The 16,437-nt window shown below is 33.7% G+C and overlaps 1 protein-coding gene and 1 pseudogene across 3 annotated transcripts in view; one reads left to right on the forward strand and one right to left on the reverse strand.

The window, feature by feature from the left end:
• The first annotated feature begins 222 nt into the window (after positions 1 to 222).
• Positions 223 to 10,169, forward strand: LOC126722784 (chaperone protein dnaJ GFA2, mitochondrial-like; annotated as a pseudogene).
• A 701-nt stretch (positions 10,170 to 10,870) lies between these two features.
• Positions 10,871 to 16,437, reverse strand: part of LOC126724015 (receptor-like protein 15) — an 81,486-nt gene continuing 75,919 nt past the window's right edge. For all 3 annotated transcript variants that reach the window (XM_050428063.1, XM_050428065.1, XM_050428064.1), the window contains 2 exons: positions 13,250 to 13,396; positions 10,871 to 13,137 (listed from right to left, as the gene is read on the reverse strand). In XM_050428063.1, coding sequence (XP_050284020.1) covers positions 10,982 to 13,137; positions 13,250 to 13,396 — 2,303 coding nt within the window. In that variant the 3' untranslated portion in view covers positions 10,871 to 10,981. The remainder of the gene's footprint in view (positions 13,138 to 13,249; positions 13,397 to 16,437) is intronic.

Here is a 16,437-nt window from a genome sequence, read left to right on the forward strand (position 1 = left end):
ACACGGAGTAAAATGAGTCATAGAAGTCATGATTACACAAAGTAAACCATAAATAATAATGACACAAGAAACGGACCATAGGCATGATGGAGGTGCTACTCTAGAACCATATCCATAAAAAAAAAAATAAAAATAAAAAGGAGAGAAAGAGAGCGAGAACGCACAGAGTTACGATTTCAAGTATGGCGACCTTTACTGCAAGAAATAGGCAAATTGCTAGAAATGGGGGTTAAGTGTATAACTCAATTTGTTGCTTCAACTATAGCAGCTATATTCACACCAAAGCAGCATCTAGAAACACAGGCATGACATAGTACGCGCCTCGCTCGTCGCTCTCTTTCTTCAATCCCACTTCAATTTTCAAATCAATTCCCTAATTTTTTTGGTGGGTTTGTGAAAAAGTTTGAATTTTTAGTTGGTTGGTTTTGTGGGGTTTTGAATCTTGCAGATATACAAGACCGTGTGTAAAGGGGCATATAGGAATTTCATTTCTAGGGTTTGTAACCCTTCTCGGATTCTTTGGGAATTACACTTCCAAAAATGGTAACTTCAATTTTTGTTTGTTGGGGTTTTGAGAATTTGGGAATATGAAAATAAAATTGAATTTTTTTGAAGTTTGAATGAATAATACCCAATATCCCATTTCAAATTAGGATTTTATTTGTCAGGTTCAATTCTTGTTTTATTAAGCTTTCGTTTCTTGAGTGTTGTTTGCAACAAAGTGAGCAGTGTGCTTGTTTTTGTACTGATTATTGGATTAATTTATTTGAATATAGTATAATTTTAATAATATTGAGCTAATATTTTGTGTATTGTGATATGCAGTTAGTCAGAAAAATTGGTTGTTATTGGGAGCTCTGAATGCCAATTTTGGCTCAGCTAGATTAATTCATGGCACTGGTATTGAATACGAACTCACCACACTTACACTTATATATGTGTCTATATGAATGAGATGAGATCAAGTTACACATGTTCCACCATCTAATAACTTTTTATTGGATAAATCATTTGAAAATCCAACGTTAGATTATATGTTCTTTATATTCTTAACATGCATGCCAAAAATCACGTTAATTGGACATTATTTACTATTTGATCAATATTCATAATTGCACTTTGAATATTTGATCGATGATATGTTTTCCTCTGATAATTTGTTCATCAGAATATTTTTGCTGAAGAGTATGTTCCCCCTCTATCATGTCAACCTAGATAGATAGATTTTTTTTTTTTTTTCTTTTTTGGTCAAAAAGTTTTCAGAAAATTTCTGGAGCATAATGTGCCACTGACTCTTTTTGTCTTCTTCCTTGCTCTATGAATGTTGTAATTTGTTTATTACTTAATATTTGAAGATGAAAATAAACTGAGGAAAATATTTACTGCATTTGTATTGATTTATTTATTTTTATCAGCGCCTATGGGGAGAGATTATTATGATGTACTTGGTGTGAGCAGGAATGCAAATGCATCTGAGATTAAAAAAGCTTATTATGGGGTAGGTTGTTTGCCTTGTCTCTTGTTTATTTTCCCCCTTCCTCTTTAATATCACATTTTTATATAGAAATTCATGGAAAATTTCTGGCTGGTTTGTATGGTATATATCTATTATGTATGTAGAACATGGATAAAGAATACCGATTTTTTACTCTGATTTTTTTCTTTTTTGATGAGTAATATTTACCACTGATTTGTTGATCACACATTGGCATGATCGTTTCTTTAATTATAGAATGAAGAAGAGCACTGAAAATTTAAAGAGAGAAAATCTGCATGTATGGATCACTGCAATGTTATACCTTGAATATTTCGAGTGTGGCATTATTGTTTTCTTTGTTATATTTTTGAAACACTTAACATTTTAGATGGAGATGTGAATCTTTTTTTCTGAAATCTTAAAGAATGAATGATATAGCATGCTGGTTTCTATGGTAGGAGGGAAAAAAGGTATTTTCATGTGTATTGATGTAAATGAATAAAACTTATTCATATTCATTACTGTAAGAAGGAAAAAAAGGCCACACCTAGTGCACAAAAATCCCACTTTTTGTGGTTTGGGAGGTGATTGGTAGGCAGCCTTATGATTTGTGTAGTTTGCTAGGACAGTATAGTCTGTTTATCTTAACTTTGTGTTTTTTGCTTTTAATTGCCTCCATTTATTATGATTTTTTGGTTAATCTGGCATTGTTCTGCAGCTTGCGAAGAATCTGCCTCCAGATACAAATAAAGATGATCCTGAAGCTGAGAAAAAGTTTCAAGAAGTTCAAAGAGCATATGAGGTTTTATTTTATTTTGACTTTAGAATCTCCTAGACACCTTGTCAAGGCTTTTTAATCTAATCTATTATTCTTATTGTTGTTGTAGGTTTTGAAAGATGATGAGAAGCGACAACAATATGATCAGGTTTCACATTTAATCTCCCCCCTCCCCTCGAAGTTATAGCTTTTGTTAACTAACAATTATATGTTGACCGGCTTTCTGCTGGAATATTTCTGGTGGATTTGAATAATAGTAATTTCCTGTTACCATGCAAACTCCTTGGGTTTGAAATTCTTGTTGATCCTATTGTTTGAAAAGTAATTGGATAGAGGTTATTTTCTGGATAACACAAAAAAGGATAGGAAAAACTTGCATGGAATTAAACCTTTCTAACTGCATGGTCATATTCTTTTCATAGTATAAACCTTTGAAAGATGTCCTATATACAATATGGGCATTATTGGAAGAGTATTTCTTGTTCCTTATGGGTTGGGAGTTCTGTTAACACTGTTCTTAAGAGCATTCTTCCCTTTTCTATAACCTTGGAGTTTTGTTATCTTTTTGCATGAGGGAACTCGTGTTCTTCAATTGCAGACTAAAACCCCTGAATGGGATACTGAACCAGTTTGATAAGCTCACAAGAAGCAAACCCAGTCAAATCCATTAAACTGTTGGTTTTGTATAAACCTGTGCCCACAATTGGGCTGTTACAACAACTTGGAGCTTAAATACACGCACGCACACCCTTTTAGATTTCAATGGCAGATGGTATGTGTTCAATCCAAAATATCATGCATACAATTGTAGTTCTTAGTTACTGGGATGAACAACTATAGTCCGACATTGAAAATCAAACTCATTTACTGTGGAAAGTGGGCTTTAATCACATGTTGAAAATCTTAATTTTGCTAAACTTGATGAATTATTCTGTTTAATTTTTTATTTGAGTGAGCAAACCAACTTGCTTTGCCTTTATATTAGCATCTCAGTAAAACTACTCTGTATAATACTACTTAATTGTGCATTTTAGAAACTACATTAGCTTTCCATTTTTAACATAATTCAGCACTTTTCTTCCTATCACTTTAGTCTTTATTTGTAGTTACATTGTCTGTACACACTATCTTATAGGTTGGCCATGAGGCATATGTACAACAAGGAGACAGTGGTGTTCCCAATGATTTTCATAATCCATTTAAAGATTTCTTCCAAGACAATGTAAGTACATTTTGATAGGCCAAAAACGAATTGACCCCTAATGATAAATTAACCAATTAATTTAGCCAAATGAATTAATTAAGTTAATTAACATACAAAGTGCGTGGTAACACAAACAAATCACCAATTAACTAAAGTGCTGCAGAAATTAAATTGACATGACGATTTATTTACAAATAGGGAAAACCAACACGGCAAAAACCCTATCGGGTGATTTTAAGGTTACCACTCCCGAGAATCCATTATTATCACAACAAGCTGTTACAAGTAAAGGAATCCCAGTACCTTATACCAACCTACAATTTAACCCTTATCCCAATACCCAATTGGACATATTCTGTAGTAAAAATTTCTCCTTATAATGCAAGACTTCTAGTACGTGACTAACTAATTGCGTGGATCCCAGTATGCGACTTCAATCACCAACTAGAGAAGGTTGTTGGCTGCAAAGTTCTTCAGTTCATCCAAACGATGAAGATCAAGAAGATGCTTGGCCACAAAACCCTATGGTGCACAAACACAGCAATTTCTTCAGAAGAACGATGAATTAGGGCAAAACTGTGTCTCCGATCACAATTTGCTTGAACAAACTTTGCTCAACACTTGTGCAATGTGTTCCACCTTTGACAGTCCTTAAAATAATCCTTTTATATATCTAGGGTTATGAAAAAAGAAAGTCCAAACACATAATCACGGATTAGAGTCAAAACAGAACTGAAATTCTGTTTTTCATAAACCTCGACAGATGGCTATCTGTCGAGCTGCTATCGAGCCTTGGGGCTGGAACTACTCTTCAAACTCGATAGATGACTAGCTGTTAAGCTTTAATGATAGGCACTTTTCAAACTTGAATCTTGAACAGACTTGAATCTTGGACAGACTTGCATTGCTTCAACACTTGATCTTGAAACAAAGTTTCTTGAAGTATTAAACACATCCTAGGTCTACCCAAATACAAGTAAAGTGCATTTTGTCAAAGAATTAGCCAATTATATAAAATAGTGACATATGTTCCTAACAAGTGAATCACATATGTCCTAACACATTCTTTCAAAATTGTTCTACTGGTTTTAGTTTTATCGATTTGTGGCTTTATTTTGTCAATGCTTTTATTGTATAAGTGCTACTTAAATCTCTCTCTCTTTTTTTTTTTTTTTTTTTTTTTTTTTTTTTTTTTTTTTTCCCTTGAGTGCTGCCTTCTTCAGTTTTAGTTGTATTGAAAATTTGGGCATTGCTTGTTTTGGTACTAAACAACATTTATAGAATTCAAAAATTGTTCACACCACAAATGCTAGGGAAGCAAACTCCCACCAAGTCTGCATCTACTGCTAAGGAAAAAAAGGCAAGGGTCACATAATTGTACATAGTATCCTGTCTTTGCTTTGTGGCCTCTTGCTAATGCATTTGCCACCTGATAAGTGGTCCATCTTCACTTGCTCCATTAATGCATAAGTACCTGCACCATAATAGTAAGGCCATGGACAAACAAATCTTACTGAGTTGCATCCATAAGTTCCACGACAATTTCATCATACACTTGATTATATATATTTTTTTTTGGGATAAATACATTTAGTATGCGTTTAGATATCGCTTATTTTGCTGAAAACTGAAAACAATAAAAAAAATCATTTTCCAGTTATTGTTCACTTTTAAAATTACTGTCCGCATGCCTATTTGCAATGTTCATGACATGAACAGTGCAATAGGCGTTGGTTTAAAAAATAAAAAAAGAAGAGGCCTGAAACACGGACGTGCAAACCAAACAAAGCTTTAATTATAATTCTTAGAAAGCCTAGTGGAAACATTATCTGCATTTGTAGCTTTGCTGTTTATGCTAATGTCCATAGTTTGGTTTAAGGATGGGATGATGATGTATTGTAAACATTGTCTGCATTTGTAGTTTATTTTTTTTTTTAAGGATGCTAATTTCACCTTTGAAATCTAATGCAATATTTCAATTTGCATGCTGTGGCATTCTCTACTATGGAGATCAGATATTCGAAGACTTCTTTGGTCGTAGACATGGCGGTGAAGATGTCAAGGTTTGCTTGCTGTTTATGCACATATCATTTGTTTTTATGTTTTCATCATTGATTAATGATCACAGGTATCTCTTGAACTATCCTTTATGGAGGCTGTTCAGGGAAGCACCAAGACAGTGACATTTCAAACTCATTTGCCATGTGAACCTTGTGGTATGGTGGTTTTTATTCACTAATCAAGTGTTTCAAATGATTCTGCAGTTTTACTGCTGGCAGATTTTTTTCCAGAATTTTGGTTGCTTTGCTCTGTTTGGTTGGTAGAGTGAATTTAGTTTGGAGGAAAGGTTCCCAATGTAAGATTTTATTCTGTTTCTGGAGTTTTGCAGGTGGGCGTGGTGTTGCCCCTGGAGTCAAACCTGAAAAATGTACTCGCTGTAAAGGCTTAGGAATGGTCAGTTTTGCTAGGAAGAAGAAACCTATACAGTTTTAACTTGATGTTTGGCTGCCTATCCAGATATCATGCAACAGGGCCCATTTATGGTGCAGATTACTTGTCCTCAGTGTCATGGAGAACGGGAAATTGTGCCGGTATGTTGCATTTATTTGAATTTACACGCAATCATTAACGTAAATATGAAAGTAATCAATTGAATTGCACTTTAAAAAAAAAAAAAAAAAAGATCATCAATTTAATTGTTTCTCACTTTTCTATGGATGTTTCATAATGTCTCTTTGGAAAATACTTTTTTTGTAACATAAAAGGAATGATGGTTGACAGAATTTAAGTTATTAATTCATGATTATAGGTTGGCATTGTTTACCTTTCTAATTGGTTTTTGGCTTCTCACACAGATATATATATATATATATATATATATATATCTGTGTGTTTATTAGGCATTGATATTAAGTGGTTTCTTCACTTCCATTTGTGTTGATTATGTATGATGGTTGGTGCAAAGTTTACTATATTATATATTTCTATCCCTATTTTTTTTTTTTTTTAACTGGTTTGTTATATTAGAGATAAAGAGTTCATGGTTTTTCTAAGTCTCTAATACCAGTTAATTTTTTTTTTTTTTTTCCAGAGCCTAAGTATATCTACAAGTCATGCAAAGGAAGGCGAGTTGTATTAGGAACGAAGTCAGCCAAGCTTAATATCGTGCCAGGTATTTCTTTTTTTATTTTATGATTTTTTTGAAAAATTATTTTTGTTTTTTTTTTTTTTTTTTAGGATCTGGTGGTTGCATTGCAAAAATTACGTGCTGTTGTCAAGCTATTCTTATCCTAGCTTGGTGTGGAATAAACTCCTCTGCTACTAAGTCTAATGCATGATCTTATCAATTCAGGCCTTAAAATTTGTTTATGGTTTGTTAGGATATAGTAGAGTAGGCATTTGCTAATGAAATGGATGGGTTTGCAGGCTTTATTTTATAATTACAGGTCTGTTTGCATCAGGTAGCAAAAATCAGATGTCGTTTTTTAAGCTTTAAGAAGAAAAGAAAAATAACTGGTTTTATAGGTTTTGTATATGCTAGTTTTTATAGATGCTTGACTCTCCTCCTTTGCCATTTGCAGGAGTAGATAATGATGAGACCATAAAGGTGAGTAGAAGTGGTGGAGCAGATCCTGATGGAAATCAACCTGGTGATCTTTATATTGTCATTAAGTTAACTATATATATATATATATATATATGTTTAGTGTGTCATCATTTGTTTATTTTTAGTGGCTACTTCACTGCTTGGATGCCTTCCCCCCAACCCCTAAACTGTAAAATATCATTTTCTTCTCTGCAGGTTCACGAAGATCCTGTTTTCCGAAGAGAAGGTGCTGACATTCATGTAGATGCTGTTTTGAGTATTACTCAGGTAATGCTTTCCAATGTCTTCATTTTGTAGGCATCGGTGGCCAGTAGTGCATGGATGTCTTGAACAGTGCGTTGTATGAGATTTTTGAATAAAATAGCTATTGTGTTTAGCGTTAGGAAATATTAATTGCATTCAGGTCTTTGCTGAGAAAAAGCTTCATGCCTAAGCTAAAATTATCTTTGACTTTATTGTGAATATTTATGCTTTGTTTGTTTCAGCATTAATGTTTTTTGAAAAATGAGTCATTTTTCAAAGAGCATTTTTTGGAAAACTATCTCATTTTTTACCCATCATCTTGCTCATATATATGGATAGTAATTCTCATAATTCAAAATAAGCATAAGCTCCATTTTAAATAGTTCAAAATGCCACATAGGCCAAATAGTTTAACCTACAAAATAATCTAGTACTAATAGTTTGATAAATACCAAAATGCCTAATTGTTCAAATTGACACATCCAAATTCTAACAAAATGCACCTACATAATCAAAATTGGCTTAAATAATTGTCAAAGAAGTTTTGCAGCCACTGTCTACGAAGCTTGTCATTTTTCAACATTAATGTATAAGTATAACTTACACTTACTAGATATTGGACTAATGGGCAATTTAGTAATCTGCAATTACGAAGTGAATAGAGGTTAAACTTAAATGTCAAGACACATGGGAAACTAACCTGGTGATTCATATATATTCTTAACAATCAACATTTTTGGAGGTCAGCCTATTTTCTGTCCTATGGACAGAAACATCTCAAATAGTATATATTTAATGGATGAAAGAAGAGTACCCACAATGTACTTCTTCTCACTATGTATACCAGGACGAAGATTGGAAATGGACTAAAGTGTAAGGTGATAAAAACGATAAGAACTAATACTTGAAAATGTGGAAAATTATCTTTACAGAAGATTTTCCAACGAGTTTTTGAGTTTTGTAAACGAATTCCAGGAAGTCACCTATTATGCTGTTTCTTAACACCTCCTCAGTCACCTGTTAGCAATTAAGGAAGAAGGTTTTAGGGTCTATAGGTTGATTATGGTTTCAAAAAGATGGAATATAAAGCTAAAGATAGATGTTCTTAAAGATACATTTTGGGAATTTTCTGGCAGCAAAAAAATTTAGGTACTTTTTGATTTGTTTCTATAATTATTAGATTGCTAAAAGCCGTCAAAGGAATGATAAAAATAATTTAATTACATTTTTTCTGTTAATAAATCTTTATTACTTTTGTCCAAAAAAAAAAACTTTTATTTTTGATCTAGTTAAATTTTTTTTTTTTTTTTTTTGGGTTTATTGGATTGCAGGAAATTTTGGGGGGAACAATCCAAGTCCCAACTATCACAGGAGATGTAATCCTCAAGGTTTGTTTATTGTTTTTTTTTTTTTTAATAAGTAATTGTGCAATGGGAAAATTTCATTTATGACTGTTTTTTTTTGTTGAGATTCTGTCAGCTCATTTGGAATTTACTCATGCAACTCATGCGACTTGATTATTGGACTTGACCCCCACATGGGACGGTAACCAGATCAAAATGAGATCTGGTTCGTTTGTTGAGGTTCTTTCATGTCCTTGTCCCTTTGGTGGGTCAAGAAAAAACCAAAGCCAAATAGCATCTCTCTATTCCTCCATGTCATTCCTATGGGGTTGGCTTTTAGCCTAAGATTACTGGCTTCTTGTAGAGGTTCTTTCTTGTTCTAGTTCTCTATAGTATCATGATCTAACTAATTTCTAATATTTAGGTTCGCTCTGGCACCCAGCCCAGTCAGAAGGTAGTTTTGAAGAAGAAAGGTTGGTGAGCTAGACACGCCAAATTTCATTATGTTCACTTATAAAAATTTGTGTGTGATAAATGATTCTATTTTGGCTTGCCACTTGCATCCTGCTCTCTATCGAGAATAGTGTGTGACATAATTGGTCCTTTTACATTTTAGCCACTTTGTTCCTTGTATCAATAAACCCCCAAAATTTTAATTGAAGCAACTTCCTCAGCTTGTGTCAATGTGGTTTTTTCTTACTGCCATGATTTATTCTTTTTTTATTTTAAAGTAAGGAATCAACAAGAAAATTTGACAGAAGAGTATCCTCTATGACTAACGTTAAGAGTCCACATGAGTCACATAAAATATGCAATTTGTTGCTGACCATCATTTCAATGTAGGATTCGATGATTTTACCCTAGTTAAGCAACTTATTAAATGTAATATCATTAATTTTATTTGTCTGTTAAGATTCTAAATATCTTGAGAGTAAAAAATTTTGTTTTATTTTATTTTCTTTTTTTATATTGAAATTGTGTGTGTTTTCCCTCTGAATTCATTGTTTTTATGCAGGGATCAAGACGAGGAACTCTTACTCATTTGGTGATCAATATGTGCACTTCAATGTCAACATTCCATCGTAGGTTTCCTTGTTCTTAGCCATTGTTGTTGCAGGATTTTTCACCCTCCAGAATGTATTTTTATGGTTCAATTCAATCCAGTGTGTGGACTATATATGGGAAAAAAAGTGTCATATTATAGCATCATATGGGAATGTGTTTGCAACCTCTCATTTTTATAGTAGATTAAAATGCTTGATTTGTGCAGGAATTTGACCCCAAGGCAACGTGAATTGATTGAAGAGTTTGCCAAAGAAGAGCAAGGGGAATATGATAAGCGTGCTACTGCTGGAGCATCAGGGTAAAATGTAGACCAATTGGTGTCATTTGTTTGCTAATTCTTAGCAAAAAAGGATTAAGGCAACTGAAGAAAAAGCATCTATTGTTGAAAGACCCACCCACTCTATAAGTTTTGTATGAGTGACTGGGTCGTTTTTGTCCTTCTTTTGTGTTTTTTTTTTGGGGGGGGGGGGGGTGTGGGGTGTGGAGAAGGTTGTTTGGGGTGTGTAATTTTTTCCTAACAAATCACAATGGTAGTTTTATTTGAGGCGATAACATTTGATCACTTGCATCTAGAGTATCTAAGTTGTTATTGTACATATTTATTATTTTTCTTTAATATTTTTCACTATCGAGAACATCAAGTCAGTTTATTTGTCATTTTTGTATTATGTTATGAATAATGTCACGTACATGGATATTTAGATGTCACTTGGAATAAATCTTTTGAATATATAGATGGTTCAATATTTACTGAAGCATTTAGAAAGCTAAACATTATTCAATTGGTTTTCTTTGGAGCTGTCAGATCATACAAGTGCTTGTGCATAGGATTGGATGTCCCCATATTTTGGTTTTGAACATTGTGAATTCATGAGCATGTTTTATGTGATTTGGCAGAGTTCATGGTGAGTAGAAAAATAGTTAGACAATATTTTGAAATAATTTGCAAGATTTAAGATTTTCTTGCCCTTACATGGCACTTCATGGCTAGACTCCTAGTCCCTTGGGGGTAGCTGTATTTCTCTGTCTTTGCATAACTCACATATTCAATTAAAGCAACAATGCAAAAATACAATCATAGTCCTTTAAAATTACACAGCAAATACAGATTTTGCACAGCGTAGTATTAAAATTCAATCTTTAGATTCCAAAATCCAACAAGAAGAGACACACATACATGTAATCATTAAAATGCAAGGCTATGCAAGTCTGAAATTAAACAACTTATGGTAATAAAACACAACAAAATAGTAGCAATACAAGGCTATGCAAGGCTGAAATCGAACAACTTATGGTAATGAACCACAAAAAAGCAGTAGCAAGTGTCAATGCACACTTCAATGAGGTTAAACCACGCCCTACGCCAGTATGGATTTATGTAAAGAACTGCAAGAATTCCCAACAGGACTGTTATGTAAGCCACCACAAAGCTTATGTAGAAGACATCCATGTCCATGAAAATATCACCTTCTTCCCCTTCATTATCCACTGGCATTGTAGATGGTGGTGCCATTTTGGTGCAACTATTCTGTAATGGAGGTCCACACAGGAGAGGGTTCCCATCGTAACTGCTTTCATCAAATGTTCCAAATTGATTTTTTCTCTCTGGTGTTGTGCCTGATAAGTTGTTGTGTGCCACACTAAAGACCGCTAGAGAGGTCATTTCGGTCAACTGAGGTGGAATTTTGTCATTCAAATTGTTGTATGAAAGATCCAGACTCTCTATTTGCTTTAGATTTGAGAATGTTACCGGGATGGGTCCGGATAGACTATTGTGTGACAAGTTCAATGCACGAATGTTGCTGCTCATCCTACCGAGTTCCAGTGGGATTTTACCTGCTAGGTTGTTGCACGAGAGGTCAATTCCAAACATGTACTCGAGGATGTCACCCTTGTAGGAGTAAGTTCTAGTTTTTGTTGTGAACTCTACTTCTTCTTCAACATTCACAAATCCATTAAACGGAGATATATCAACACGCAGATCTTCGATAATTATTGTGTTCAAATATAATGACAAACTCCTTAAATCAGCTTCCCCTAAAGATAAACCTCTTAAAGAAGTTCCATGGACAGATGCATCAAAAGTAATGTTACTCAAGCAATGAGGAATTAGACCTGAAAATTTATTGTAGGAAAGATCCAAAATGTTTAAGTTCTGCAAAAGGCATAGTTGAATTGGAATTTGACCTCCTAAATGATTTTCTTTCAAGAGAAGAATTCTCAATGATGAGAGGCTGCCAATCCAATTGGGAATGTTTCCAGTTAGATGGTTATCTCGAAGATTCAGTGCAAGTAGATTGGAGTTGTTTTGGAAAGAACTTGGAATTGGACCGCCCAAGCAATTTTTTTTTAATTGAAAAAAACTGATACTTGAGGAATTGAAGCAAGATGGAACAGAGCCAAAAAGATTGTTGTCCGAAAGGTCAAGAAATGTAAGATAAACGAGTTTGCATAACTCAATTGGAATAGGACCTTCAAAATGATTTTTGGCCATAACAATATCTTCTAAATATGTCATGTTCCCCATCCATGTTGGAAGCGTGCCTGAGAAGTGATTGTTGTCCAAATGTAAATTTCTTAGCTTAGTCCAATTAGAATTGGTAGGAAATATTTGGCCACTGAAGCTATTGTTTGATAATATGAGTAATTCTAAATTGTAGCAACCCATTATGGAATGCATTGGTATGGTTCCTGAGAAATGATTATCAGACAAGTCTAGACCCTGTAAGAAAACCAAATTCCCAAAAGAAGAAGGAATATTGCCTTCAAATTTATTTCTAGACATTTTTAAAGATTCTAAATTTGGAAAAATTAAACCGAGGTTTGTGGGAATTGGACCATGTAAGTAATTATCAGAAATATCTATGCTCAACATGTTGGGATGAATATCATATGGCACCATAAAAGGCCCCGTGAAAGAGTTATTATTTACAATAAAGATCTCCAATCTTGTATTGTTCTCTAACAACCAGTAAGGGAACTGCCCAACCAACTTATTGTGAGAGAGTTTAATTATTCGCAAATCATATTGGTAATGAAGAAATCTGGGAGGTGTCCTATTGTGAATGTTAATTGAGCAATTTGACAAAATGAGAACCTTTAATTGGAAGGTTGGAATCAAAGTAAGAGAGTCAGGTTCCAAAGCTAATATATTGTTATCACTTAATAGGATCTTAAGATTTGAGAGGTTGAAAAGGAAGGAAAATGTGGATGAGATTGAGAAGTTGTTATCAGAGAAAGAAAGGTACTCAAGTGATGTCAAACTTGATAGTGGAGACTGGACAATGTTCCCATTGAAGTGATTGTTAGAGATATCCAATACCCGGAGTGATGTCAAGTTTGCCATACATGAAGGTAGTCTCCCTTCAAAATTATTTTTGCTGAGGTCTATCTCTTGGAGCTTCTTAAGTTCACACCAGCCTGTATAATGTGATAATTAGTTATTAGGTTCTACTATTGTAATTATTCGAAGCAATATCATTGTGAAAAAAAAAAAAAAGAAAAAAAAAGAAAAAAGAAAAAAAGAGCCTACCTTGGTCAGGTAAGGTGCCATTCAGTCCACAGTATGACATTGTCAATACATTAAGAGAAGTCATAACTCCAATTTTATGAAGAAGACTTTTATCAAATGACGATTCATCCAACATCAACTGTTCAAGGTTGTTTAGTTTGCTCAACTCTAAAACAAAAGCAAAAAGCTTAAATTAGTACTAATTGATATGGTAGAGCATAAATTAGTACTAATTGCTGAAAATTATTAAGATACCACACAGAAGTGTTAAAGTAGCCAAGACCACTTTCATAGCTAAGATTCTTTGAAAGAAAGTAATTTTATTTTATCTAATAATAGTGTATAGAGTATAGACTACCATGTAATGTGGCAGTCTATATACTTTCATATTTTAGAATTTAATTCAAATTGTGAAATTAATTTATTTCAACTAGAGATGATGCTTTTTTTTGAAGATCTCAGTCTTATTTTAAAAGCTATGTTGTTAAACCTTTTTTTTCCCCTTTTTCTATAACATCTAAATCATTTTTTTTTATTTTTTTATTTTTTTTTATTGATGCTACAATTACCAGCTCAAATAGAATTTCAGTCAATTTTGGGGTGTTCCCTGCGTTTTGGTCCGTTTCAGATAATTTCGGTAGAAATATGAATTTCGCCCGGTATGAGTTTTGGATTTTATTTCCCTTCTTGAAGCTAAAATATGTTGTTTTCTCGCTGAAACTCGGAACCATACTATTTCTCATTTTCTCCTTTAGCTTGATCTTTGAGCCACTGCCCTTCTCCGCCATTAGCATTTGCTTTCCTAGAGATTGGAGCCACATGTATTGCTTGCATTTGTTAGAGTAGTTACCTTGCCTTTAAGTATGTGTATTCTTGACCTTGTGTTTCTTGAGCTCCTGCCAATGCTTCCTTGGTGGAGGATGAAATTTGTTTGTGAAGAGACGGAGAAAGGAGATCTGATGAGGAAGAAACTAGGGAGATGAAGTGAAGAATGGTAAAGCACTTGTTGAGTAGTAGAGCCTAGAGGGAGTAAGGAAACTTCTAGGACACTTTCCACCAATTAAAAAAAAAAAAAATCCTAGACTCTCCTTTATTTACCAGAATTCCATAAAGTAAGAAGTTAAAAATTTTCCCTTAATGTTTTTAATCCACTTCTGACTTCACTACATATTATTATTATTATTTTACTCTTAAGGTAAAAGAGTAGGCATATATTATTAATTTTTACGGGTATAGTAATCTCAAAACGGTAAACCGAAATAGATTGATTCCAAAACATTTCATTTCAATTGACAAACCGAAATGAGCACCAAAACAATATTCATAAAATTGGTTTGCACTAAGCTACTTATTGTTCATTCGACCATATAATAATAGAGGAAAGGAGTGGCAACGGTGGGTTTGGAGGGTAAAATGGAGATTGCACTTGAATAGTGAGGGTAAAAACATAAATTTGCCAATCTCAGGAGATGTGGACATCCTAACTTGCAACAAATAAAATTTATACTTGGAAAAAAAATTTATATACATAATTATTTTTAAATTAATATGTTTTGTCTCTCCTAAAAAATATATATTGTACACCTTGACTAGTTAATTCCAAGAATTTGTGTTCAACAAAAATAATCTTGACCCCACGATCATAATTCATAACCACTTAAAGAAAGAAAGAAAGAAAAAAAAAAAAACCCCAAATAATAGCAAAAATAGCCCAAACAACAAAAAATGAACAAAATATTTAGCAAAAAGCCTATTAAAAAACAAAAAATAAAAATAATTAATTATTCAAATTCGTAACTCATTCAACACATTCCATAAAAATTATCCTTAATTTCATATTTCCTAAAAAATGGTACCCATAGAGATACTATGATCGTGTTTTCTCTTTAGTGGCATTAGCAGCTCGGCTCTCCTCGACAACTCATATTGCAGTTGTAGCAAGTATTATTCGTTGTTCTCTGCCACTCTCTCTTTCTCACTTTCTCCCTTTTCTATAATCATTTCAAACTCTCTCTCATTTTATTACTTTTATCTCAATATTCTTAGTTCTCACATTATCTTTCATTGATCTCTTTTTGCCTTTTTATTTTGTTAGAAGAAGGAAATTGTAAAATTTTATATATTTGCGTACTTTTTTTTTTTTAAGACAAAGGGGCTTCAGTTGGAGTTGGAGAGCCAAGGAAAAGAAAATCTAAATGTGCGCAAATGTGTAGTCTAAAATTTTTACGAAAAGAGAGGGGGGGGGGGGGGGGGGAGCTCATGCTAGGTCTTTGTATTGAGCTTAAGTAGTAGTGGCCCAATTTTTATATCTAAAAAACAAGTAGAAAAGCATTTGGGCTCAAGTTAAAACCCAAATTTTAGTAAAAGAATCCATTTTAAACCAAGTTTTCGTGTATCTCCCGATACATATGATATGATATTATTCAATTGATATGCATCTATGTATTGTACAATTCATGAACATTTCTAATACACCCTTACAATACGAAACTTTTTGTATGATTCTAGGAATCTGGTTAGGCGAACCAAACCGGTTTGCTGTTTAGTTCCCACACTAGGCTGTGAATCGAGTTTTAGAACAGTTCTACCATATGGGTTGTGTTTTTGTGTAGGGTTGGGCTTAATGATTTGGCCTAAATCAATTTTTCAACAGAGCTTTAAATTGAGCGTGGGGTTTGGGTTTGCTATATAATTTGTTTGCATGCTGTGAGTTTAATTTTGATTGTGACCTTAATTGAAAAACCAAGTTAAGGAACTTGGATCGAATTGGTGTCATGAACCGGGTTAGATTTTATGATTGGATCAAGACCACCAAAAATGGTGTCATTTTGCCTTTTGGGTTGGTTTCCTTCTTCTTTCTTCACAGACTCAATCAACAAAGGATTGGAAGAGTTGTGGGCCTCGCGATCTCATTGGACTAGTGATTAGGCTTGAACGGGTAGTTGAGGAACTTGAATCGGCGATAACGGTTGGATCTCTACCTATAGCGACTTGGCTTCAAATACCGACAGACTTCCTTGAAACGTATCCAACAGTGGGATCGATGTAGTATATGCCGCTCGAAATTTCTCCTCTTTCTCGCTAGGGTCCTCTTCGATCGAATCTAAAGATGTCACAAAGATTGCCTTTCCTCTTTGTGATGATTCGAGTACTTTCTAACCGAAATGTTTTCCAATAAGTTGGGAAAAGATATATCCTTACACAAATAC

The sequence above is a fragment of the Quercus robur genome, chromosome 4, assembly GCF_932294415.1.
Source record: "Quercus robur chromosome 4, dhQueRobu3.1, whole genome shotgun sequence".
Lineage (NCBI taxonomy): Eukaryota > Viridiplantae > Streptophyta > Magnoliopsida > Fagales > Fagaceae > Quercus > Quercus robur.